The 27,653-nt window shown below is 35.2% G+C and overlaps 2 protein-coding genes across 6 annotated transcripts; one reads left to right on the forward strand and one right to left on the reverse strand.

The window, feature by feature from the left end:
- Window positions 1-15,664: 15,664 nt before the first annotated feature.
- LOC145034518 (metal tolerance protein A2-like) lies at window positions 15,665-17,945 on the forward strand. 4 transcript variants are annotated; one of them, XM_078982947.1, is made up of 2 exons: window positions 15,665-15,859; window positions 16,594-17,945. In XM_078982947.1, the coding sequence occupies exon 2, from the start codon at window positions 16,594-16,596 to the stop codon at window positions 17,824-17,826; it is 1,233 nt and encodes a 410-aa protein (XP_078839073.1). In that variant the 5' UTR covers window positions 15,665-15,859; the 3' UTR covers window positions 17,827-17,945. The 4 variants fall into 4 exon arrangements, with proteins under 4 accessions (XP_078839073.1, XP_078839072.1, XP_078839076.1 ...); XM_078982946.1 differs by lacking the exon at window positions 15,665-15,859 and adding an exon at window positions 16,031-16,164; XM_078982950.1 differs by lacking the exon at window positions 15,665-15,859 and adding an exon at window positions 16,061-16,158.
- Window positions 17,946-21,265: 3,320 nt separating this feature from the next.
- LOC145034519 (ribonuclease 3-like protein 2) lies at window positions 21,266-24,555 on the reverse strand. Of its 2 annotated transcripts, none has more exons than XM_078982951.1 (6): window positions 24,229-24,555; window positions 22,434-22,888; window positions 22,171-22,332; window positions 21,956-22,085; window positions 21,635-21,884; window positions 21,266-21,521 (listed from the first exon to the last, which is right to left on the reverse strand). In XM_078982951.1, exons 1-6 carry the CDS (start codon window positions 24,428-24,430, stop codon window positions 21,350-21,352), a joined length of 1,371 nt encoding a protein of 456 aa, XP_078839077.1. In that variant the 5' UTR covers window positions 24,431-24,555; the 3' UTR covers window positions 21,266-21,349. The 2 variants fall into 2 exon arrangements, with proteins under 2 accessions (XP_078839077.1, XP_078839078.1); XM_078982952.1 differs by having other exon boundaries at window positions 22,434-22,892; window positions 24,229-24,319.
- Between the last annotated feature and the right edge of the window lie 3,098 nt (window positions 24,556-27,653).

Raw genomic sequence — 27,653 nt, forward strand, 5'->3', positions numbered from 1 at the left:
CCCTCCCTCTGACTTGTGAGTTCTACGGCTCCCCGTAGCATCACAACGCCCTATGACTGGTGAATACTACGGCTCCCCGTAGCATCACGACTCTCTCTCTCTCTCTCTCTCTCTCTCTCTGTCTCTCTCTCTCTCTGACTTGTGAGTACTACAGCTCCCCGTAACATCACAACTCCCTCTGACTGGTGAATACTACGGCTCCCCATAGCTTCACCCTATACTCTCATTCTCATTACAACGCCACACTATGTTCACTACTCCTGCACCGAAGACTATCATAGATAGTTACAACTTGTCGCACCGGTGGTATTCCCAGAAGGTCTTATGAGAATACATCGGGAAAGCTACAAGCTTCAGGAATATCCTTGATATACTTTACTTCCTTCTTCTTGTCAACAACATGTGCTAGGAGTGTGTGGCACTTCTTCCGCAGGTGGGTCTGAGCCTTAATGCAAGAGATGATTTTTATACTTGTGCTAGGTTTATCACCAAAGACGAAGTGGGTTTCGTTATTTGGTAAGTTGAGTCGGATGACTTTTTCATTACATAAGATATCGACGTGATGAGGACTTAACCAATCCATACCAACGATAACATCGAAATTCCTTATTGTAACCGCCATTAAATCGATTTTAAATGAATGATTGTTTAGAGTTAGAGTGCACCCTATATACACGTCTTTAGTGCTTTCAGTTTTACCATTTTCCATTTCTACTATGAATATTTCGTTGACTGATTGTAGTTTTTGGTTGAGTATGTGGTTAAACTTATGACTCACGAAACTTCTCTCCGCCCCACTATCGAAAAGTATGCATGCATATGATTTATTGAGAAGGAACGTACCATAATCACCGTGGGATCCTTCAGGGCTTCCTCGAGCCCTAATGTCAGAATCCTTCCTGTACCCCAACATTCTTGTTGTTGGCTTTTGGGCACTCCCTCTTGAAATCCCTCGTTTCCCCGCACTCGTAGCATGTTCGGCTTACTCTTGTATTTGTGGTTGGGATAGCCTGTTGGGCTGGCTCCTTACAGAAATAGACAGTGTGTCCTTTCTTATTGCAATTTGTGCAATGCATTTCCCAACAAGCTCCTACATGGTGGAAGTTTCACTTGTTGCATTTGGGTAGGGTTCTAGCATATTGTTTTGTTGGTGCTGGGACGGCCGGGACAGTGACAATGTGGGCTACCCTTACTCTTGTTCTAGAGTCTTCTTTTGTTGTCACTCCCTTTTTCTTGTTCGTGAATGGCTATCATAAAGCCCTGGCGGACTCCATGATCCAAAAGCGTTCGTGCCAAGCGTTTGGTACTATCAAAGGTGGAAGGGTTTGAAGATACCACGTTTCCTTGAATCTAGGGGATAGTCCCCAAATGTAACGCTCCACCTTTTTTCTTTCTGGGGTGACCATCCTGAGACAAAGCACCACCAAGTCACTGAACCTGGTGGTATATGTTGTTATATAAGAACCCTCCATTGTGAGGTTCAAGAGTTCTTTCTCCAGTTTTTGAACTTCGCCCCTTGGGCAATACTCTGCTAGCATCATGAAATTTAGTTCCTCTAAGCTCAAAGCATTGGTAACGGGGAGTGTTAATGATTTGACCTGGCTGTTCCACCAGGAGAGGTCCCCATCGGTGAAAGTACAGGTTGCGAATTTAACCATACTCTGTTCGGGGCAGGCACATATTTCAAACACTGACTCAGTCTTCTCGAACAACCTTGTCAGGGCAATGACGTATCCGTCGCCATCGAATATTTTGGGTTTGAAGTTCGAGAAGTCCTTGTAGGAGCATCCTCTTGATCGACCATGGATGTCTCCTTGGTTAGAACTATTAGTATCAATTCCAGCCCAATTGGTATTGTTGGAACTAATTTGTGCTATGGCAGTGGTTACAACGGCTGTCACCGCAGCTTGAAAGACTGCAGTATCCATTGGTGGTGGCGGCGGTGCTGCTGGTGTGTTGTTGTAACAGCTGTTAGATTTGTGAGGTGCCATTTTTCTTCCATAAAGTTTAAAGATGAAACAATGATGAGTTTTCAATAGTGGTTACAAGTCGGGTTTTATCGGACTAGATTATTTTAGTTCTTTGCGTTTTATGTTCTAACTTTACTGTATTTTGTAAGAGATTCATGATGGAAATATACTATATTTAATTAAACGATTACAATCAATTTATGAATTTTAATATTGGCAATCCAATAAAATAAAATGCATGCCAATTTCATTGATATATTTTAGTATATAGTATTGGGAAAATTTGACCTTTTAAGCAGGCCTACAATACATCAATGTAAGGCAGACTTTTGACAGCATATTGACTCCCTTGAATAGTGTAATCACTTATTTGTAGGGTCGAACCTACATACAGGAAAGAGTAGCACTGACGCTTACTCAAAATCACCTAATCTATAACAAAACATGAGTAGTATAGGAACTACTCATGGTACATGGTTTCTTGTAAGCACTGGAATGAAGTCATAAAGGTCTGCATCTCCTTCACTCGATGCCCAGCCTCAATAACACGCCTCTCCATTATGGCCTGGCGTTCCCGATATTCTCTCATCTACGCTAGAGTCATGGTAACCTCCTTCTGAAGGGCCTCAGTGTGATCCCGTGTTCAATCATGATCTTCGTCCAGACGACGAAGACGAACTGCAGTAACTTCGGTGGTAGCACTAACCTCCATGATCTGGTTAGTGGATGCTCTTGCTTGCTCACCATGTCGTGCGATGCGATGAACCATGACAGGGAGATCCCTGTCTTCTGAACCCCCTCTATCGAGGTTGTAGAAACCTCATCCTATACCAAAGGGTGGGCGTTGGCCATGCTCTTGGCTCCAACTCTTCAAATCTACTGCCTATCAGGGTGTCGGGCCCTGGAAGTTCCGTCTAGGATTTTGGGTGACGTGTGGTGGAATTTAAACTACGGGTTCTTAGTCTGTGTCTTCCTCGACTTCTTCTTCGTCCTCTTCTTCTTCTGAATTTTCTTTAGGGTCCTCCTCTAGATCCTCCTCTATCCAGCCGCAGTTTCCCTAGTTAGTGAAATAGGGATCTATGGGTAGGTGGAAGCCTGCCATAGAGTCTATTCTCATAGTTCACCACGACCATTCCTTGGCATACGTTAGTTACGTCCTGGATAAATATAGTTGATCAGGCTATATTCATCTCGTATCTGGTTACATATCCCGAGGCCTACTCGTAGTGTTCAACTTATCTTAATATATTTTTTTTATCTTGTTATCGTTATGACACTGAACTAGTAAGTATGAATGTACTTATACTTTTATACAAATATCATAATATTTTAAAGTATACTTGTATGAAAATGTTACATCAGAGAGTTTTAGTCCCATTGTATTTATATTTTTTATATCTCATGTGGTTTGATATACTTAGTTCACTATAAACAATACTCCGATACCAATCTGTCACAACCCCAAACCAACGTGGCGGAAACGTCCGGGGTGGATGACTTTCATGTACAATATCATAACAATCGAATATAAATGATCAAAGTGAACACAAACATCATAAATATAATTGATAAAGTTACATCATTTGTAAGTGTTACATGTTTCAAAAATCAATTACATTATAATGATAAAAGATTATGTGACGTCATAACGTCCCATCCATAAATGCTGGTAGTTACCTGTTTTAGTGATTCCATGAGAATACAAGTTGTTTCAAAAAGTGTCAACAATAAATCTGGTGAGTTCATAAGAGTTTGTATGAGTAATTGTAAACCTTTCCATGTAAAGTAATCGTGTTTGTTTCCAGAAAATTCGATATTTTCCATAAAAATGAGTTGTAGTCTTAAACGTTCCAAGACCAAAATGTACCAGTATTTTCTATACTTAAATTAGTAATATGTAGCTTTATTCATGTGTAAAACTGTTTGAAGAAATGTGATTTCGGGTAAAATAAACGTATTGTTGTTTCCCCCATGTGAGTTCTCATAACCGCGCTAAAGATGAAGTTGCCTATCGTGACGTTCTTCAGGCATTGAAATGTTTATGACATTTGTCACCCATAACATGCTGGTCTCTGTAGCTAACAATTAGGATGTGGGATCATCAGTCTTGTATAGATCTATACACAAGTATCACGCTCTCCTAACAGGATACGCTGGTCACAAAACATGACTTTCGAGTATACCTCGGTAGGTACGATGAAGACAATGTCTCACAAATTTATTCAACGAGTTGACGTGTTTTTATAATGAAAATGTTTGTATAAGTAATTATCCCCTTTTTCCAGGATAATAAAGAAAATGGCGTAAAATAATACTATATGTATCTTATATAATTATATCCTTTGCTCAATGGGTTACAAAGGTGGTAAAGTGTTGTACTATACTTATATAGTTTATTTTAGTAAGTAATTTGTATCCATATATATATATATATATATATATATATATATATATATATATATATATATATATATATATATATTGTAATAATAATGTAGCGTATTTTGTACTCGTTTTTCATAGCATTATGTTTTAATCAAAACTTTGCATGTAAAAGATCACGAGTTTGGTGGTAAAGGCATTTCATGTATCTAACACTTTTTCGCAAAATAGTAAGTAAATGTATTTAAACGCTTATATTTAAACGTAAGTTTTCTTGTGTTTACTTGTGTCCCCCCCCCCCCCTCCTCCCTAAAAACATGGAAAAATTCTTGAAAAATGTAGGATGGTATTATGTTAGTGACCTGGTTAAAGTCGGTATCCTGGTATATAGGGTAATGATATGTAGTGACCGGTTAGGTCGGTATCCTGGTTAGGATGTTGTTATGATGTATGATCTGATTGAACCGTTTGTTTGGCTGAGGATTGTTATGTGATTAACTGTTTTATGTCCACATGGTTGTTTGACTGGGGTTGGGTTGAGGCGGGTCCTGCTTTGTGCTGTAGGCTAACATACCCAGGACGGACCGGACAAACCGTAAGCCCAGTGAGCGGTCCGGATAGGCTGAAGGCCCCAAGAGGGCAGTTCAGACATGTCGAGGCTCGGAGAGTGGACCAGACCGACTGAGGGCCCGGTGCGGGCGGACCAGTCATACTGTAGACTCAGTGTAACGCCCGTAGATTCGGGCTAGTTAATTTAGAGGTAATAGGGGTCGAAAATGACTTTTTGACAAAAGGATTATTTAGAATAAATAATCTTAACCAAGTTGTAGAATATGTCACAAGGTTTCCGTACATATAAAGAGCGTCGAAATCGGAGTTATAACGAAGAAGTTATGACCCGTCGAAGTTTCTAGACGGAACCGACACGACACCGGGAAGCGTAAATAGTGATTTTACGATGGAGGAATTTTTAGCCTTAGTGATCTAAATGAAAGTCGTAGAATATGTTAAACCGAGAAAATCCATAAAAAGAACGCCCAAATCTGACTTCGTATGAAGAAGTTATGATTTTTCTAAGATTCGGCTTAGCAGTGCACGACCCGAAACTCGAATTTTAGTTCGAGCGGTTTTTGGCTTACGTGAATTAAATGAGAGTTGAAGATCTCATTAATAGGAACTTAACGTAAAACGACAGACGAAAATAGAGTCCGTATGAAGGAGTTACGAATTCTTCGCGGTCATTTAATAGTCTAAACGCCTCGTATTGTTAAATTTAAGATCAGTCGAGAATTAGCCAACAGAGTCAAAATGAAAGTTGTAGATATTATTTTTACCTACGCGTGGATATAAAGAACGTAAAAACGGAGGTCGTATGTGAAAGTTACGGATTTTAGAAGTCGGAAGTGTGTTGTACGAAAATGGGTGATGTGGCACAATCTTGGCCATTGCTTTCTCCCAAAGTCTTGCCACTAGATGGTGACATGTGACACCAATTTCAGCCATTTTCACCCTATAAATAGAACCTCTCCCACCCTCATTTTCTTCACACCTTTCCCATTCTTTCTTCTTTTTACTCTCTCTCTATCTCTCTAGAACCTCTCTCTAGCCCCGAAACCCCCCGAAAAGCCTAGGGAACCTCTCTAGCACGAGGCGGAAGCCCTGGAGTGCTCGACGGCTCCGAGAAGAAGAGCTTTTCGGCTCGTGAACGCTGCTCCAAGCAAGTCCTAGTTTTATGTAAAACCCATTGTAAGTGAGCTACGCCTACGCTATTTTTAATATAGCTTTTATTTAATTATAGTAACGTTATTAAGAACTTATAATAAATACTTGGGCTATTATTATGGGTTATATAAGTATTTTTTTAACGCTTATATAATAGTAATAATAGCTAGACTATTAATTAGTCTCAGCGAATAATAGACAAAACTCTAGTGGTAATAATACTAGGTTTCGTCGAAGGAAATTATTTTAAGAATCGAAGCGCTGTCTGGTTTCGGAATCACCACCTTTTCAGGTGAGTGCATAGTTACTTTCATCTTACACATAGATATGAAGTATTTTATATAAACTACGTGCTATGTGTGCATATTATCTGTATACTTGCTGTCTGTGTTGGATGAACGTTTTTATACATGTTTTAGATGATTTAAACTGTATACGTATTTTATATACACGAATATGTTGGGTATGATACGGGTAGATGAATGATGAGAGATAAAAGATGATGCGAGTAAACATTGGCAGCTATAGACTTAGTGCCTAACTAATAAACATTGGCAGCTATGGACTTAGTGCCTATTGGACAAACACCGGTAGCTATGGATTTAGTACCTGTTAAGGAATTGGTAGCTATGGACTTAGTACATATTAGATAAACACTGGTAGCTATGGACTTAGTACCCGGTGAATAGACTATAGCAGCTATGGAATTAGTGCTTTATGAACGAACATTGGCAGCTATAGATTTAGTGCCAGTGCTATAACCCTGGAAGTAAGGGACTTCGGAATAAACGAATGCAGAATAGATGACTCTTAGGATAAATCCTTAAGAGTAAAGAAGATAATGGGGATGTGTAATTGGGTTGATTGTTTGATTGTTTAAACATAATAATTATATTATTGTGGGTTGAAAACCCTATGTACTCACCAGGCTTCCCAACCTGACCCACTCAGTTTATTTATATCACAGGTGTTGATATGAAGTCACATTACACTGAGAGATTAAAGAGATGTAGATCACTAGTGTAAATAAATGTAATTTCCGTTTATGCTTATGTTCCTGTATTGACGATGACATCCCAAACGTTTTAAAATGAATAAAATACGTTTCTTCGAAAATGTTTTAATAACGTATTTATCGTGTTTTTTTGGGAACGAATTCCGCAACATTTTTATTAAAAGAAGAACTCTAATTTTTATAAAGCATAAACAAAATCGGTCTTTTCTGGCCGTGAAAATGGGGATGTCACAGTTGGTATCAGAGCATTAGTTTAAGCGAACTAGGAATATTGATTTATTTCTAGACTTAAACTTAGAATGATAAGCGATGATTGTGAGGTGTGAGTACTAGCTTAATTTAGGAATGATGCCTAAATTGCTTTTATGTGCTAAATGATTTGTTATGCTATAATTTGATCAGATCTATGGTCTGTTGCCGACCGGATCTGGAAACCTTATGTGTTTAGGATTCTAAACGTACGGATACGATATTAGAACTAGCATATAAACGTTTCGGAGTGATAAGGATGATTTAAACGTCAATCCTAAATAAATATCTAGATTCACCTTATTCGGTATATAGATCAAGATGGCAAGGACCCGTAGTGGAAACGTAAACGCAAATGGAAATAGGAACCAACCCCCTCAAACCCAAGTGGTTCAGCAAATACCTGTTGTAGAAGAAGTTGCACTTGAGCCAGTCACCATGGCTGGAGTTCAAGTCATGATTCGGGCTATGCTAGCTGAACAAAGGGAAGAAATGAGACAGATGTTCCATGAAAATAGGGACGAACCTACCATACATGTTGAGCCGACCAAGCCAATTCCCGAACAATCTGAGGAAGGGAACTACAACCGCGAAGCGAGTCAAGTGGGGACTCAAGGCGAACGAAGGGAAGGCCCGGAGGGGAGAAACGACAAGGATGGGCGAATGTACAAGCATTTCCTGGGTGTGAAACCACCGAGTCTCTCAGGAAGCCCAAAGCTGGTTAAGATTATGGATTGGATCTCCGAGATGGAGATGGTGTTTGAGAGCTGCGACTGTAGCGAGAAAAAGAAAACCGTCTTCGTTGTACGACAACTAAAAACTAGAGTCTTGAGTCGGTGGAAGCTATTGGCAGATACGATGCCACGAAGAGAAGCCTTAAGGATGTCATGGGAAGAGTTCTTGGAACAGTTGAAAATGCAGTACTGCTCGGAGATAGATCTGATAGACCTAAACAACGAGTTTCAGAACCTGAAGAAAGGGAAGACGAGTGTTGATGAGTATGCCACCGCATTCACCGAGAGGATGAAGCTATTCCCCTACTTGGTGCCTACTGAACTCTCCAAGATTGATAGGTTTGCTAATGGATTACCCACAGACTTTGGCCCAATGGTCAAAATGACAACTACCTTGAAAACAACTGTTAGGGCAGCTAAGAACGTAGAGGCCCAGATAAGAGAAAAGGGTCTAGAAAAAGATAAGGTAGGAGAGAAGCGGAAGTTTGAAGGACCTTTAAGGTCCAACAAGGAAACCAAATTCTCAAAGCTTGGAGGAGGAAATGGAGGTGAAGCAAAATGGTGTGATAAATGCAAGAAGAAGCATTATGGTAAGTGCAACGAAGAAGTGACTTGTTACAAGTGTGGAAGGACTGGTCACTATTCCAAGGATTGCACACATAATGATAAATTATGCTACGGATGTGGAGGCAAGGGGCACATGTCCAGAGATTGCCCGAGGAAAAATAAAGCAGCAAGACCAAAAACGCCACCAAGGCCAAGGGCATTCCACATGATCCTTGACGAAGCGGAAAACAACGCGAGAAACCAAGGATAAGGAATCTATACCCGAAGATCGAGTTACGAGGTATCCTAATAGATAAAACCACATGATGTTGCCTCTTAGAGGCATAGTCTAGGGTGAACTTGAACACCTATGTAATAGTTTCGAGAAATAATAAAGCCCTTGTTTTGTTATCTGATGTGTTAAACTGTTATGTGATTTTTCCTGTATGGTGACTTGGAAAACTGCGAGACAATACTTGGGACGAGTATGAGTAGGTGTGAAAGCTAGTAGATGCATATACTATCGGAAGCACATGACTCACGCTTGGATCAGGGAAAGTCACAAGGTTACCAAGAAGCCAATAATTGAGTCTGTTTTATTCAAGCATGTAGTTACCATCGTTTCGGTAATGACTAAGAAGATTGATGTTATTCTGACCCTAGTGGTCATATCAAATTGAGTCCGAATATGATGAGTATGTTACGTGGTTCAGAGAACCAAGTTCGATGTAGCATCTAACTTAAACCAAATGATTGAAATGAAAGCTAACTCAGGGCGATCAGTAGAAGTATCGCGATGATTGTTAAAGAAGTTGGTAGCTATAAATGCTACATATTAAAATGTGATTGTATCACATTAGAACATGAAGGAAGGTATACTTTGTTTTGGAGTTTGACTCTAAGAGACCTAAGTCTAAAGCGTTGCAACATACGATGATAGGTCATTAGAATATGACACATAGATCCATAGTAGCAATAAAAGAACTTATCTCAAGTTCGTATCCAGTAAGGATCGAGATTGTGACTTGAAGGTCATAATTTGGAGTCTAGCCTGAGGTAGACAGCAGGTGCACGATCGAGTACTGCTTACAGTCAATGAGTCTAAGAGATAGACTTGAAGGAATACAGAAGTTACAATTATTACCTAGTATGAAGAGATGACATATGGAGTCATTATATGAACCCTATTTCGTTGATGATTCCGGGACGTAATCATCCTAAAGGGGAGATAACTGTAACGCCCGTAGATCCGGTCTAGTCAATTTAGAGGTAATAAGGGTCGAAAATGACTTTTCAACAAAAGGATTATTTAGAATAAATAATCTTAACCAAGTTGTAGAATACATCACAAGGTTTCCGTACATATAAAGAGCGTCGAAATCAGAGTTATAATGAAGAAGTTATGACCCGTCGAAGTTTCGAGACGGAACCGACACGACACCCGGAAGCGTAAATAGTGATTTTATGATGGAGGACTTTTTAGCGTTATTTATCTAAACGAAAGTCGTAGAATATGTTAAACCGAGAAAATCCATAAAAAGAACGCCTAAATCGGACTTCGTATGAAGAAGTTATGATTTTTCTAAGATTCGGCTTAGCAGTGCACGACCCGAAACTTGAATTTTAGTTCAACCAAGAAAATCTCATTAATAGGAACTTAACAGTAAAAAGACAGACGAAAACAGAGTCCGTATGATGGAGTTACGAATTCTTCGCGGTCATTTAACAGTCTAAACGCCTCGTACTGTTAAATTTAAGATCGGTCGAGAATTAGCCGACGGAGTCAAAATGAAAGTTGTAGATATTATTTTTACCTACGCGTGGATATAAATAACGTCAAAAACGGAGGTCGTATGTGAAAGTTACAGATTTTAGAAGTCAGAAGTGTGCTGTTCGAAAATAGGTGATGTAGCACAATCTTGGCCATCGCTTTCTCCCAAAGTCTTGCCACTAGATGGTGACATGTGACACCAATTTCAACCATTTTCACCCTATAAATAGAACCTCTCCCACCCTCATTTTTTTCACACATTTCCCATTCTTTCTTCTTTTTACTCTCTCTCTAGAACCTCTCTCTAGCCCCGAAACCCCCCCCCCCCCCCGAATAGCCTAGGGAACCTCCCTAGCACGAGGCGGAAGCCCCGGAGTGCTCGACGGCTTCGAGAAGAAGAGCTTTTCGGCTCGTGAACGCTGCTCCAAGCAATCCTGGTTTTATATAAAACCCATTGTAAGTGAGCTACGCCTACGCTATTTTTAATATAGCTTTTATTTAATTATAGTAACGTTATTAAGAACTTATAATAAATACTTGGGCTATTATTATGGGTTATATAAGTATTTTTTTAACGCTTATATAATAGTAATAATAGCTAGACTATTAATTAGTCTCAGCGAATAATAGACAAAACTCTAGTGGTAATAATACTAGGTTTCGTCGAAGGAAATTATTTTAAGAATCGAAGCGCTATCTGATTTCGGAATCACCACCTTTTCAGGTGAGTGCATAGTTACTTTCATCTTACACATAGATATGAAGTATTTTATATAAACTACGTGCTATGTGTGCATATTATCTGTATACTTGCTGTCTGTGTTGGATGAACGTTTTTATACATGTTTTAGATGATTTAAACTGTATACGTATTTTATATACACGAATATGTTGGGTATGATACGGGTAGATGAATGATGAGAGATAAAAGATGATGCGAGTAAACATTGGCAGCTATAGACTTAGTGCCTAACTAATAAACATTGGCAGCTATGGACTTAGTGCCTATTGGACAAACACCGGTAGCTATGGATTTAGTACCTGTTAAGGAATTGGTAGCTATGGACTTAGTACATATTAGATAAACACTGGTAGCTATGGACTTAGTACCCGGTGAATAGACTATAGCAGCTATGGAATTAGTGCTTTATGAACGAACATTGGCAGCTATAGATTTAGTGCCAGTGCTATAACCCTGGAAGTAAGGGACTTCGGAATAAACGAATCCTTAAGAGTAAAGAAGATAATGGGGATGTGTAATTGGGTTGATTGTTTGATTGTTTAAACATAATAATTATATTATTGTGGGTTGAAAACCCTATGTACTCACCAGGCTTCCCAACCTGACCCACTCAGTTTATTTATATCACAGGTGTTGATATGAAGTCACATTACACTGAGAGATTAAAGAGATGTAGATCACTAGTGTAAATAAATGTAATTTCCGTTTATGCTTATGTTCCTGTATTGACGATGACATCCCAAACGTTTTAAAATGAATAAAATACGTTTCTTCGAACATGTTTTAATAACGTATTTATCGTGTTTTTCTGGGAACGAATTCCGCAACATTTTTATTAAAAGAAGAACTCTGATTTTTATAAAGCATAAACAAAATCGGTCTTTTCTGACCGTGAAAATGGGGATGTCACACTCAGAGAGTGGATCAGGTGGATTGAAGGCCCGGTGTGGGCTGACCAATCACACTGTAGACTCGATATGCATGGTTGATCTGTATTGTGATATGTTATGAGCATGGTTATATGTGGTTGGTATTTTGGGGGTAACTCACTAAGCTTCCGGGCTTACAGTTTTAGTGTTCTGTTTCAGGTACTTCAGGAGATCGTGGCAAGGTGAATGCGTGATCGTATTGCTCCTCATTTTTACAATGATATTTCTAGGGTACTCTGATAATAAACAAACTGAAAACCTTTTTGTAATAATTAATGGATTTGGGTTGTTTTTGAAAAGTTTAAATTGGTTGGAAAATCATAGTCGCTACGCCATTCATTGAATATACAAATTATAACTAAAAATCTACGTTTCTACAACTTTAACTAAAAAATGCAGGGTTTCAAAGAGGGGAAAGAGATGGTGGACTTACCTGAGTTCCATAGCCATATCCTAACGTGTCTCTGTTTACTTGCGGCAGCTTCTGCGATCGCCTCACCGCGTTGATCGATTTGGATTTCCAATTGATTCGAGATTTCTGTAGAAATCCGTTTCCTCCACAAAGCACCGATGTCGAATCCGCAAATCTGCTCCCTTTTCGTTTTTTTCCATGTAATTTTACAATCATACCCCTAAAACGTCATTCCTCACAAAAATTGTCCTTCCGCAGCGACTAAACGACTTCCACATAAAAGGTTTTTGCGGAAATCCTGATCATTAAATGAAAGTTAAATTTCTTTGGTATTTTTTTCAACCAAACCTCATTTTTAGGTTATTCATGAATTTTCCTATAAATTTATTAAATTTATTAGTATTTTTGTTTTTACTGTTTAGTTTATCAAGTGGGGCAGGCCACGCCTCCCCTTAAAGTTAAAACACACAGCCAAACATCAATTTTTTTTGAACCAAAGTTGCATGAGAATTGATAAAATTGGTTTTCTAAGATAGAAACTTTCCATAAAAGGAAAGTTCTTTAAAAGAAAAAGATTAAATATATATTTTGAAAATTCGAGGCATCTTTGTTTATTCATACTACATGAATTACGCAAGTTGTTGGCCAATTCATTATTAGATAGCGTTAGTGATTTATATTTATGTGTTATATTACTTATTGGAAAGGCCAAGGCCCGTCCAAGAAGTACAGTCTGAAAAGTGAAAATTCCATGTATTTTGTATTTTTGTTCTTTTTCATTCCAAAAAGCTTATGAAAAAAAAAAAAACCCTATTATAATAGTTTTGCTTTATAATTTACAAGCTATTGGCGTTTTATCAATAATTTGGTGGTGTGGTCCCATAACTATTTTACCGATTACAAATTAACAATTAGACAAATTAAGCTTTTATATTTTTAATTTGGAAATCCAAATGTCTTTTTTTCTGATAAGATATAAAGTTAGTGTGAAATAAAGTAAGTCCAGTCCAAATATTCAATTTTAGACAAGGTGGTATTTTTGAAAAGTTGGGATAAATTACCATTTATGATGGTAATTTCAAATTTGTGTGAATATTCCTTTTTCTTTTATTAAAACATTAACCAATTGAAAGATATATATATATATATATATATATATATATATATATATATATATATATATATATATATAGGGGAGGGTTCATGCGAAAATGCAAATAATTTGCGAAAACGTGAAAACAAGAAAAAACTATGATATTGTGTCACCTCAACTTTATATTTTGGACAATAATCCATCCAAACTTTGAACTACATGATGATAATCGATTATACATAAGAAATTGTTTCATATTAGCGAAGCATGATATTTGACATTTTTATTATAAAACATGAATTTAAAAGTGGTCAAGGATATGAAAAAACAAATAGTTGATAAAACCGTCTTTAAATCTATATTATCATAACACAATCAAATGTAAACTTATTATATTTAATTTATTGCTAATAAATTTAATTTTTATAGTACTTGTGTTTGGTTTTTATAAGATAAAATCTGTTTTCGCGTTTTCGCAAGATATTTATGTTTTTGCATGATCCTACTTGTATATATATATATATATATATATATATATATATATATATATATATATATATATATATATATATATATATATATCTTATCATAATTACCTTATAAAGCATTTTTGATCAAATGCTGAATTTTAAGTCGTACAAACATACGATGATTTTGTACAATCAATTTATGCATTACAAAAACAGTAGAATACATATAGTCAACAGTTGAAAATGTCAAATCTCTTATCCCCTATTCTTAGGTTATTTTGATCCGGTTCATTCCTTATCTCCGTATTTCCCCAAATCTTGCAATTTCTGTTCACAAATCTTGGATATATATCGTTGACGTTTCCATTTCTAGGGTTTAATTCATCTTTCAGCATTCAACCACCATTGTCACACCCGTCGCTTGACGCGAGTAAACGGCTAGTGTGTGTGTATATATATATATATATATATATATATATATATATATATAATAATAATAATAATAATAATAATAATAATAATAATAATAATAAATAGATATTATGAAGAAAAAAAAGTTCACAAGTAGCACATGGATCTGTTTCATGATTTCAATTCTAAACTTCGATGTTGTTATGTCGAGCACATCCATTTTCTTCTTGTGATTTTGCAACTCATAAACAAGAAACAATCTATAAGAAAAATACAAGACTTAACAGCTAATTAAAAAAAAAAAAAAAAAGATAAACACACGCAAACCAATAACTCTACTGGTGATTTGTTTGGAATTTGCGTGGGTACTCATGCGATAAAAATCACTACTATAGCATTACATTCGATAAACATGATTTCTCCGGATTACGTAGCTGATTTGGATGATATTTTGCTCTCTATATAATGATTTCATTGTGATTTTGATGGGTTAATTTTTTTTTTTAAACGGCAAATCTAATCTACTCATAAACTAACCTTAAATCCACTTATATCTCCAACGGGATTTGAACCCTTAACTTTAAGGAGGAAAGGTAACACCGGATACCGCTGAGCTAGAAGCCCTTTGATTTTGATGGTTTTAATGTAGGATAAAATAGATAGTTGTAATTCATTAAGGAAAGTAATAAAAAAGGAAAACTGATTCGTACACAACAAATTTTTGTTATCCAGAACAAATTATGCATTAAATTATTGTATTGTACAATCTATAAAGCATGCATTGTTGTGTATGGATAAAAATTATTGTGTACGAATCACTTAATATGATGTTGGCAAGAATGCGAAACCAAAGGTTTTAAAATAATGAGATCCCTTATTGTTAAATGTACCTTTCTATTCAATCATCAATTTTATTTTTATTTTTTTTATTTTTTTTTATTTTTATTTTTTTTGTTGTTGTTGTGATTATAGGCAAAAAAAAAAAAAAAAAAAATTGTAATTTTCCCTTAAAACAAGAGAATAAAAATTAATTAACTTATGTCTTTAAATATTAAATAACGTGAATCTACGTAAAACCGTGAATAGTCATTACTATTAATGATAATATAGTAATCTATTTACCCAAAATTCATATTATATGTTTTGCAAGATTTTATATTTTAATATCGAACATCAAATATATTAAAAGCCATACTAATCTATCGTTACCCAAAATTGGGATGAGTCATGAGTGTATACCCCCGAAACACAAAACACATGGAGACGACATTCGATTCTCTATATAAATCCATGGATAACCCCTGCGAATGCTTCGCATTACACATACAGAATCCTTTCCCTTCTGATCATCACGAGCTCTGAAAGTAAAACATAGGGTTCTGGATTCTACCAAATCTAATCGATTGCTCGCAGGTAAAGCCTACAATTCTCTATCTATTTTTTTTTTTCAGTATTCCATGGATTTAAGTTCATCTGTAACGACGTTTGGTTATTTTTATAACTCCATTCGTGATTCGAATATCCTTTCTTTGTTTTCTAATTGTATTATTGGGAGCCACACCTTTTGGAATCTTCGTACCTTACTTTTTGGACCATTGTTATCTCTTATTCCCATTATTGGTTTGTGCTGTTTAAAAGATTCATACCACATAGAATAATCGTCAACTGGCATACGCCTTCGTAAACTCCTTGTTCATAGACCCCGTTCTTCTGTACGTGTATGTGTGATCCTTCAAATGCCTGATTAATGGTCGTTTGTTTATATTTTTTCGTTTGTAAACTGATCTACCTTACATCAGGTCCTTAAGATGGTTTTTTTCTACTGTTTTTCTGCATTTAGCTTTGTCAGTCTATTTCTACTTTTTTTCTACATTAATTTTCAAAGTCTAACCCAATCTAAAGGTTCTTCTTCTTATAAATTCAAAAACCCGGTGTTAATGTGCTACAGATTTCCTTTGCTGTGTTTTGTTGTTACTTTTTTCAAGTTGATCTGATTTATTGTTAATCAATTGTTGACAAAATTGTACGAGCTAATGTAAACCCTAACTTGATTGGCAATGGCCAAATGTGTGATGTTTCTACCATTTGTCCTACATATACTGACAGTTTTATATATGTATTGATGATTTGATGTTATCTTATTACAGATGGAATCCGAGAACCATGAACATGGACACACTGTTGACATATCTGCAGCTCTTCCATCTGAAGAGAACAACAGGCAAACTGTAAGCAAGGTTTGTGGTGGAGCACCATGTGGATTCTCAGACTCAAAAACCACCTCCAGGGAGGCAAAAGAAAGATCAGCATCAATGTGGAAGCTCTGGTGCGGAGTGATCCTGTGTGTGATATTTATGAGTGTGGAAGTTGTAGGTGGAATCAAAGCAAACAGTCTTGCAATTCTTACAGATGCAGCCCATCTGTTATCAGATGTTGCAGCTTTTGCAATCTCTCTGTTCTCTGTTTGGGCTTCTGGATGGGAAGCCACACCCAGGCAATCTTACGGGTTTTTCAGGATTGAAATCCTTGGGACTTTAGTTTCGATCCAAATCATTTGGTTGTTAACTGGAATCCTTGTTTATGAAGCCATTGATCGTCTCCTTCATGGCACTGTTGATGTCGAAGGCAGTCTAATGTTTGGCATCGCGTCATTTGGCTTGATTGTCAACATTCTCATGATGTTCATACTAGGCCATGATCATGGCCATAGCCATGGACATGGACATAGCCATGGACATGGACATGATCATGATCATGATCATGGCGAAGATGATATACATATCCATGGAGTTAGTGTCACAACCCACGAACATCATGGTCATGGTCATGGTCATGGTCATGATCATGGTCATGGTCATGGTCATGGTCATGAACATGATCATGATGAAGGACATAATGAGCCTCTATTGAAAACCTACTCATCAAAAGAAACGAAGAAAAGGGGGAATATAAATGTGCAAGGTGCGTATCTTCATGTTTTAGGGGATTTAATACAGAGTATCGGGGTAATGATAGGGGCAGGGGTAATATGGTACAAACCAAGCTTAAAAGTAATAGATCCGATATGTACTTTGCTGTTTTCGGTGATTGTTCTGTATACAACAATCAATATGCTTCGGGACATATTGGAGGTGTTAATGGAGAGCACACCAAGAGAAATCGATGCAACAAGTCTTGAAAGAGGGCTTTGTGAAATAGAAGAAGTGGTTGCGATTCATGAGTTGCATATTTGGGCAATTACTGTTGGGAAAGTGTTGTTGGCATGCCACGTCAGGATTAGGCCTGAAGCTGATGCTGATATGGTTCTTGATAAGGTCGTGGATTATATCAAAAGAGAGTATAACATCAGCCATGTCACCATTCAGATTGAAAGAGAATAAATAAATCAGTTTTAAAAAATTTTGGGCGACTTGATTCTTTTAGGGTTTTTTAGTTGTGGGTCAGGTTTATGTGCAGGGATTATGGTTTTAAGATTTTTTTTTTTTTTTTTGTCATCGTATTTGGGTTTGTATCTTACTTATTGATGCCATAAAAAAATAAAAAAATAAAAAAATAAAAAAAAAACATTTGTGTGGGGAATCTTTATTTGTTAGAAATATGAATTTAGATTTTCCCACTTTATGGAATGTTTTTAATTATCTTATTATAACAGAGATTATTTATTGCTTTGTGTGTGTTGAAGTGGTCAGAAGAGTGTATAGGCTGGCTGGAAAAAGCGATTAAAAAACTTTAAATTTTTTGTTGTCTGGTTGTAACAAGTGTGAAAGCACGTTTGGTATCAACCATACACGTTCATATGATGTTACGTTTGGGAAATATTTAGCCATTTAGGTGGATTTTCTTTCCTTTTCTTCGAGACACAAAGAATCTTGCACGTTTTTAAATCATTACTACTTATAACTTAATTATATAATCTACAAATAAAATATGACAACGACACCGGCAGACTAAGCTCTATGAATCCACTACATCCAAACAAATATCTCCTTCATAGTAAGTGTTTTACAGCCGATAGTTTGTCAATAATTCCAAACTAAAGTGGTAGTTTCATCCACCATCCACATCCAACCAAATAACATCCGGAATCCATCCCGAAACATTCACAACAAAAATTATCACAAAAACTACCAAATTTTAGCCAAAATCAATACACAAACAATTAAATTTCAATGGTAAACAAATGAGCTACTACAATAAAATGTTAACTAAATCATCTTAATTTGTTCGATAACTCACCAAAGAGGGTGGAGATGTAAGCACATATTTCCACCGAAGATGGTTACCGTAGGATGTGATTAAATGCACACTAAAATCACGACACTAAACAACTAAACATTGCTTAATTAATTTATGCTCAAGAAATTTGGAACTGATAGCGAGTGATATCCCTTGTTCTTTAGCGGAAACAAACTAAACTAAACTAAACTTCTTAAGATTGTAAAAGAAACTTGGAGCTTATAGTGAGCTTTATTTCTTGTTTGCTCATATCTTTTCTCGCAAAGTTTATGTTGAGAGGGCCTTTAGACGAGCAAACTCACAATTGGAACCGAAACAGAACTTGAACCCACTTTCACAACCACTAAACCATTGAACCATTGAACAAGCAAAAAATTGAAAACTAACTTGTTTCCACATCTTGCCCATTTGCATTTTGAAGACAATCTAATCGAAAATTAACTAAAAGATAACCTTAAAGAAGGCCGATAAAGCTTATTAAATATTGTCTCTATCTGAGAGTACAACTGATCTCAAATTATCCCACTTGATGGATATCTTTAACACCAAAAAAACAAACAATTAATTTCATAAAAAAAACATTAGTAATGATAGTTATCAAGGTTGTAAAAGGCGTAAGGTGTGGTGTGACAAGGTCAAACATCAAGTTTTACTAGCAATGACAAGCCGTGACGTTTTTCAAGTCGTGATGTAAGGCGGCGATTTTGTATTAATTTATAATTATATTTGCCAGATGAATATAGATTCTTATCAGATATAACCAATTTTAAAAATGATATATCAACAACTATTAACAAAAAAACTCAATAGTTGTATGCCCGGTCAGAAAAGACATAAAAAAGAGCTAAAAACGTGTATCAAACAAAAAAAAATTGCATCATAACATGCCATGTGTCACGCCTAATAACAACGCCATGTGATTATTCTTAACGATAGAGTCATGCCTCACGTCATGATGTGCCTTTTATAACATTGATGATTATATATTAACTACATGATACCTGTTTAATATATCACATGTGGATACCAAAGCCAAATACTCGTCTTTCCAGGTTGACGTGCCACCTGACCATTGAAACCCTTCTCTAACAGATATCAAGAAAGACATGGGTCACATCCTCGTCTAATAACTGATGAAGCGATCTTTCAAACACATCAATGACATGTTGCAATTTTACGAACTCAGTCTTCTTAACGATAAGAAAGACACGTGATTGGAAGGTAGGACCGGGATCCAAGGCACCAAAATATTCACCAAACTGGAAGTCGATGACAAGAAAAAATTCCCTATTCTCGATTGTTAGCTTGTACTCCTCGATCTCAAACCATTTTCTCTACTTCGCTTTGATGGATTGTCATAACTTCTTTACAGAACATGTGATGTAAAAGTAAAGGACCCCCATTTATCCCAATAGAAATATCTAACCATCTACCAAAACATAACTTTCAGAACATAGCCTCGGTCGGTCTCTGAGTTTCGTAAGAATATCCGCTGCAATGGCGGGTTTGCAAGATAGTGTAATAAAAGCATCAAAAAAGTTTGTTGGGCACAAAAAAATATTTATAATTTAGGAGTCTAAATGGTGGTCCTGAACGAACTGTGATGAGCATTCTAGACTTGTTCTTTGCATTTTGGACATGCGTTTGTGTGTGTTAGAATACCAAAATTTGATGTACAATAACGTAAGACACTAAATAAACTATTTTTAGGTTGATCCTAACACCGAATTACTACCTACTCAAGAGATTATACGAACATGATCTTCACGTTCCGAACATGATCTTTGTGTTCCGGATTACCTATTTTACAATAATAATCATAAAATAAAAAAGTAAAACTCAAGGAGTCAAGAACTCACCTGTAAAACCTCCTCCAACTCATCGAAATTAGATGTCATATCTTTTTTGCCTTTTTAATCTGAAATATTTAGATATTCCAATGTGCATTCCTGAATTTCATTTTGAACATATTGGAATGGGTCGAGCTCGATCAACTAAGTCCGAAATGGTCTCCGGAATAGGTCATTTTGGACATGGTGGTTATTTTTCAAAATACATTATTTTTGTAAAACCAAGATTAATATTTGATATATTTTTTTAAATATAATATTTACTAACATTTTATTCATCAAATAATGATACTTAGAGTTAATTTTTATTTCAAAATCACTGTACAATGTGATAGTAATAAAAATCTTAGTATGTTCATGTTATAACTTCAATTTAAAAATCATTAGGATAAATACACGGGAAGGCGGAAAATGAAGGTAACCTTTTTATATGTATCTCATATTTTCATATTCAAGTTTTTATGTGCTTACTAATAAAATATTTATATGTTCGTATCTTGTTAAAAGATACACTAACACGATAAAGAAGCTTTGTTTGTGTTATCCTTAAGGCCATATCACAAGAGCCTTTTTCATGAAAAGGCTTTTGGGCTTGAGATGGGCACAAAATGATCGAGATTCTTCATTTACTTAAAATGGGCATGAAAATATTAGATCAAAATTAAAAGGACACTTTTTAGTTTTTACCTGCTAACTCTTGTAACGATCAAATGAGGAAAATGTTAGAAGCATATGTGAGTTGTTTGTTTTTTGAACATTCATATATGATTTTTTAGACATCCATATATGCGAGTTATTTTTCGTTTTCAGACATTCATTAATATCCCAATTCTAGCAAAGAAAAAAACATAATTGAGGCTGCAGAATTTTCGGCCTTCTTGACTTTTGACCTCTCTTCTCCCTTCATAAAAAATATCTTATCAGAAAGTTCAATTTGCACCGATGCTATATATCTTCTATCGTGTGCAGGACCCAATTCTTGCTCAATTCTGCCAGAAAAAAAAAACACTAAAATTAAACGGATTTTACAATTAATTCGGTTTCCATCTTCAATTAATCTCACATGATCTAGTTTAGTAATAAAAGCAAAATATTAACATACCTATAAGTCGCTTTTGGCCACCTTCTCCTGATACAAAGTTCATGTATTTTTCGTTTAGCACCTTTAATCTCAGTGACTTCACCAGAATTACCCTTCATTTGCAAACTTATTGCATCAGTAGTTCTTTTTAGCCTTGTTAACTTAGAAAGAGCAACCTCAGCCGCATGAAGCTTAGCATTCTCTTTGTTCTCTGAAGAACCAGAGGCAATAAACTTTCCATCTACATAAACGCTTGCAATGTTTCTTTCACCTGAAAAAAAAAAGGTATATAATATTAGTTTTAAATGTCAAGAATTCTGCATTTTAGAAATAAGTTCTAACCTTGCCTCGAGTTCTTTATCTCAACACATTTCCCCTCTTTTTGACATGCCTCGTATAGCATGGTAATAGGCTGTGGCCGTTTCTCAAGAACATTTAGCATAACCATCGGTTCAAGCAGCTCTCTAATTACCTGAAAAAAAAAGTCAAAAGAAATTGATCACTCCAATATCTAATTAGTCAAAAGTTATTTGCAATCATTATTCACAACCATTCACCTCCCATAGAATTTGGAAATTGAAATCACAATCTTGAAATACAGCTCCAGTAATCGATTCAACAATATCCGCAAGCACCTTCGGAGCTTTCATCTGTCCACCATGCACCACCATCTCATCTTCTTCTTCTTCTTCTTCAACCGAAATCACAAATTCCCTAACCTAATTACAAATAAACAATGGGTAACTACGTAAATGCATAAATATATGAATATTTTTTAAATAAAGAAACAGAGTGTGTACATAATTATAGATAGCAATACCTTGTCATTAAGAACTTTGGTTTTGTGGCGGACATATTTGTAAAGGCCGTTGCGGACCGCCACGCGTGCGAGTTTTTCAGTACTGATATTGGCGGCTCGGAGGAGCGAGATTTGACCAGGGTCAAGTTCAGGGTAAGCCAAGTAGACAAATTTAGTGATGAGGAATCCCAGAACAGAATCCCCCAGGATTTCCAGACGTTGGTAGGATTGAGACTCGGTGTAGGAAGAATGTGTTAAGGCTTCTTCTAACAGTTTTTTGTTCTTGAAAGTGTATTTCAATATGGATTCAACAGCTGAAATGGAATCATCCATGTTTCTAATGTATTGACTGGAACTGGATGATTGAGTTTCTTGTGGGGCCATGTCGATGTTGTATGTGTACACAATCTTCTCCTCCGATTCTACATCCGGGACCATTTTTCTCTTTTTTGATTGAGAATTTGAAATCGACATGTCTAGCTATAAACTAGGATGTTATAATAGGAACTTACAAAAAGAGAATTTTATATATAATAAAGAAAAATCTTGTTTTCTTGGAGTTTATATATACTTGTATGGCCTTACCTGATGTGCATGCAATCCAAGGAAGGCCGAGGTCCAATAGTGTAGCGCGAGAATCTATTATAGTTTTTGATCTAAATAAAAGTATTACCTATTTTGTGTGTATTCTATAATTCTCTTATGACATCACATACGTACTTGGCGGAATCTTTAGGAAATCTATGTGTTACATAATGGTAGATCCCCAAAAGATTATAAATGATATTATCAACTCCCCCTTTCTTTCTCATATGGAATTCCCAGTAAAAGACGTAGAAAATGGGTAATACAGTTATTTAGACTAAAATAGTTTCTCGTGGTACATTATTGGACCTCGGCATCCCATGGATACGACACATATATAATTGTGTCACCTATGAATATACTCCGGATGTTAATGTCATATTATGTAACTTAAGAAAGAATAATCATGTTAGTGTATGTATGAGAATAGTATAGGTGTAGTCTAGATCCAAGTTTCATTGGGTCCATGATCACTCTTCAGTACCCAACTAGACTTGATTTTAACTACAAAACTGAAAAATTATTTTATTGACTTCAAATTTTCATTTCAGTCAAGTCAAAAATAAAATATTTCAACTCTGTTAAGTCTTAATCAAAAGAACAAGTGTTCAATCACATAAAGCATACATGAAAAGGTTACCTTTAAATTCGAAAGTATAAAATCCCGGCTCACAGAAATCGATCAAAAAGAGTAAAAGTGTTAGATATACCAGAAAAATCACAATCTCAGTTTTGAATGATTTATAATGGGAAAAAAAAGTTTAATTTATTTCAACGTAGCTCAATATGGATCATTTTGTCATGAAAAGAATAAATGGCGGATGGTGAATAAAGAAACGAAGTTGAAGGACTAAGCTTGTAGAAATGGATAAAGCATTAGTTTTTTTTTTTTTCTAAATCTTTTTGCTCAAAAGTTTTTCCATCTCATCTAGCTTTTATTTTGATTGTAAAATAGCTTTATGAAATAGCGACAGTTTAAAGAAACGAATCAATTATGCTTCATTAAATATCATTCCTGAAGGTTTTCAATATATTTTGAGCTACAAAAAGTCATGAAATTGCACAAACTAGCAATTACTCAAGTTATCTTCAACAAAAAAAAAATGATAAACTATTCACATGGACAAAAACGTTTATAAAATCTCCAACGAACTAGTTATTCTAATCCGAATCCAACATTGTCTACAGAGCACACAATCAAAACGATGGATAAAGTGAAAATTAGGGTTACCTTGGAGCAAAGAATGCTGCGGCGACTGGAGAGTGAGGATTGAGGAAGGGATGAGGATAATGAGAAAAGAAGTTAGGGTTTCTGTTCTTATAGATACCCAGAATGCATTTCCTAGGAGTATAAATTCCAGCTTTATTTTTGCCATTTTGGTAAAGCATTTCAAAGTGTATTCAGGATCAATTGCAGCTTTATGAATTGCCATTTTGGTGATATGATTCGTACAACACCTTTAACGCATTTTCTCAGTACTCGTTATGCGAAACAAGAAATTAACTCACAGAAAGCTTCAACGACGACTGATAACTTTTCCGTTTAATCATAACGATCACAGAACACAAATCAATAAATAACTCAACGTATTCGTATATAAAAGTTTTTCTTCATAAGAGTTGTATAATATAATCTTTTAAACCATAAATGGTTGTATAATATAATATTTTAAACAATGGTTCCTATATAAAGAATTTCATTATGTTATTTTTCAACCTGTAAACTATTAGTATTTTGAGTAAATTAGGTACCTATGGTTTGTGGTAATTTTCACGTTTAGTTCCTAACTTATTTTTTTAACTCAAAAGATCTCTACTGTTTGTTTTTGTTACGCGTTTGGTCCTTACTATTTGTTTTTGTTACACGTTTGGTCTCTATCTTACCTAAAAAGACTATTATTTACATAGGAAAAAATAGTAGGGTAAATAAGGTAAGGTGAAGGAGGTGGGATTGAGGGTGTGTTAATTTAAATAAATCAAAAAATCAATGGCAAAATAGTATTTTTAGGTAAGTTAGGGACCAAGCGAGTAATAAAAACAAACAATAAGGATCTTCCGAGTTAAAAAAATAAGTTAGGGACCAAACGTGTAAATTACCCTAAACCATAGGGACTATTCGTGTAATTTACTCTAGTATTTTTTTTTTGTTATATTAATAGTTTATTGTTAGAAAAGTTTTATTATTTTGTCTTTGTTTATAATAAAATTTCAACTTTTATTTTTAAATAGAAAATTTGCGATTATCTAATATTTTGTTAAAATTAATGGAAGATTTCCAATGAAAATTATGTTTTTTCATAAATTATAACAAAATAATAAGATTTTTCTAACAATAATCCTATTAATATTTCACACTCCAACAACCTACATGAAATTATAAAGATTATATGTCATTGTTTATTTAAACTTATAAAGTAAAGAACAATTATAATTTCTACAAAAATAATAGTGTTACATATTAAAAAAATGATAGCAATTTATAGAATATCAATAATGTTTATGAAAATTAATAGCAGCACGTAATCAATTTAGTTCCTACGATCGGTTTTCTTAGATTAACGATTGCAAAACATTAATTTAATTAAAATAAAAAAAATATAATAGTTTGAATAAATACTATTTTTTGGCATGGTAATAACAACGGGAAACATTAACTATGGGTGTGTATGGTACGTTTCAACACTGAATATAATAATAAAACACAAATGTGGTTATTCCAACAACGAAATCAAATGATGCGATTATTTTAGAAGTGTGTTTTTGTGGTTTCATGCCTTCACTTTTTAACAATTTTTTGTGTGGTTTTAAACTACAATTAAACACATTAGATTTCAAATAACTTTGGGCATTTGAGAATTTTTTTCCCGCATTTTAAGAGTTCTTAGACTTAATTGTAATATAAAAAAACAATAAGATAGTAACTTAAAAAAACTACCAATTGATTTAATATTAACCATGAGACCATGAGAGATTGAGAGTTGAAGTGTGAGAATAAGGGGTTGCACGAAAGGCTAGAGCATAACTTTGAGTTATGGTGCGATGATCAATTGATTTAATACCTCGTTCAAAATTTCACTCTCGAATCCTCTTTTTAATACATAATATATTAATAATTAAGTAGCAAATAATTAAATAGTGTATAACGTTATGTAGTTTATTGTATATATCGATGCAATTCGTTTTTTTATTCGGTTTGTCGTTCGATTATTCTTTGCAAAACTAAAAACCTCATAGTACTTAAATTTTTTACTTTTTATATAACTCAAAACCATACCAATAGGTTTTTGTTTCGATTTTTTTCAGTTTTAGTTTGTGCGGTTTTTCCAGGGTTTTCTATTTGCGGGTTTGAGTTTTTTCACCAATTGTTGGTGATCTTAGTGTCACAATGTCATTTTAGTATAACATGATTTATAAATTACCAGTAGTAATTCAATTCTTGATTTTATTACAAGTTAAAAGGTATAAGGTGTACGCTTGTATAAAATGAGTTTGATATAAGTTCAACCAAATGACAGTGATCAAGGGGGTTGAGTTGCCCCCTTGCGGGGTCCTAGGGACAACGTTCCTCGCATGGTCCAAGGGGATGCTGCCCTAGTGGAGGTCCCTGAAAAATGTTGTGCAAAATCTTAATTTTGGAATATATTGTCTATAATTATTTTTGAAACCACATCCCTTATTTATGGGATAAAATCGACATTTAATGTTTATTGATAAATATCTTGGTAATCAAAAGAATTTGAATCCTATATAAACCCTAGTTTGTGACCTCATAATAATGCTTTGATTTTAGATTGTTCCTTGAAAGATTATCCCCAAAATCTAGATTTCGTGTAACCCAGACTATGGTCAAAATATAAGATTCAAAAAGTGTTTACATGATCTTTCAAGAAGATCCAAGTTGTCATCGATTTTATAAACCCTATTCTCCTCCCAACCCAACACCTGTACCATTAAGAACGACATTAATAGCTTCAATATACGTATTAGCAACGAAGCATTAGTATGAACATAATAGTAACGACATGTCGCCACTAAAGACAATACCATTGATTTCAGATAGTATTAGTAACGACATATCGCCTTTGTTGCTTTTAAATCTTGTAGTTTAATAGCATATTTCTTGATGCATTATAATTAATTTTGGTTCCTAATTTAGTAGAGCCACGTTGAACCATTGAGAAAGCTCAGTGTCACGTGGGAAGGGCCATATAAAGTCATAGAAGCACATAAAAATGGTGCTTATGTCCTAAAAGCTCAAGACAGGCGTGTCATTCCAAGAACGTGGAACGCGCAGAGCCTATGCCACTTTTACTCTTAAAACGGGTGTTATAGGTAGCACCAGTGATAGTTAATGCATTGTGTGTTCATTTTAGTATGTAAATATAATCAGCATAGATTACTTTACTATTTTCAGTCATATTTTGCTCTAAGTAAAGCTGGAGTAAATAAAAAAAGGGCAATTTAGATGCTCTTTATATCCAAATCTAAAGAGGTTGTGTCCATTTACTGTAACATCCCAAGCCCTAGGTATATTATTTAATTAATATTCTTTCATTTTGGCAGGGAAACTTGGGGGCACCAACTCGCCGAGTAGAGAGCGTAATGGTCATGGGATTTTAGAGTCTACTCGACGAGTCAGAGTACCCCGGCTCGACG

The sequence above is a fragment of the Lactuca saligna genome, chromosome 3 (assembly GCF_052625555.1).
Source record: "Lactuca saligna cultivar CGN05327 chromosome 3, ASM5262555v1, whole genome shotgun sequence".
Taxonomy (NCBI): Eukaryota; Viridiplantae; Streptophyta; class Magnoliopsida; order Asterales; family Asteraceae; genus Lactuca; species Lactuca saligna.

Coding starts and splice junctions, on each gene's coding strand:
- LOC145034518 (XM_078982947.1), top strand. CDS start 16,594: ATGGAATCCGAGAACCATGAACATGGACACACTGTTGACATATCTGCA.
- LOC145034519 (XM_078982951.1), bottom strand. CDS start 24,430: ATGGCAATTCATAAAGCTGCAATTGATCCTGAATACACTTTGAAATGC. Junction 22,889..24,228: donor GCAGCATTCTTTGCTCCAAG/GTAACCCTAATT, acceptor GTTTATAGCTAG/ACATGTCGATTTCAAATTCT. Junction 22,333..22,433: donor CCAAAGTTCTTAATGACAAG/GTATTGCTATCT, acceptor ATTTGTAATTAG/GTTAGGGAATTTGTGATTTC.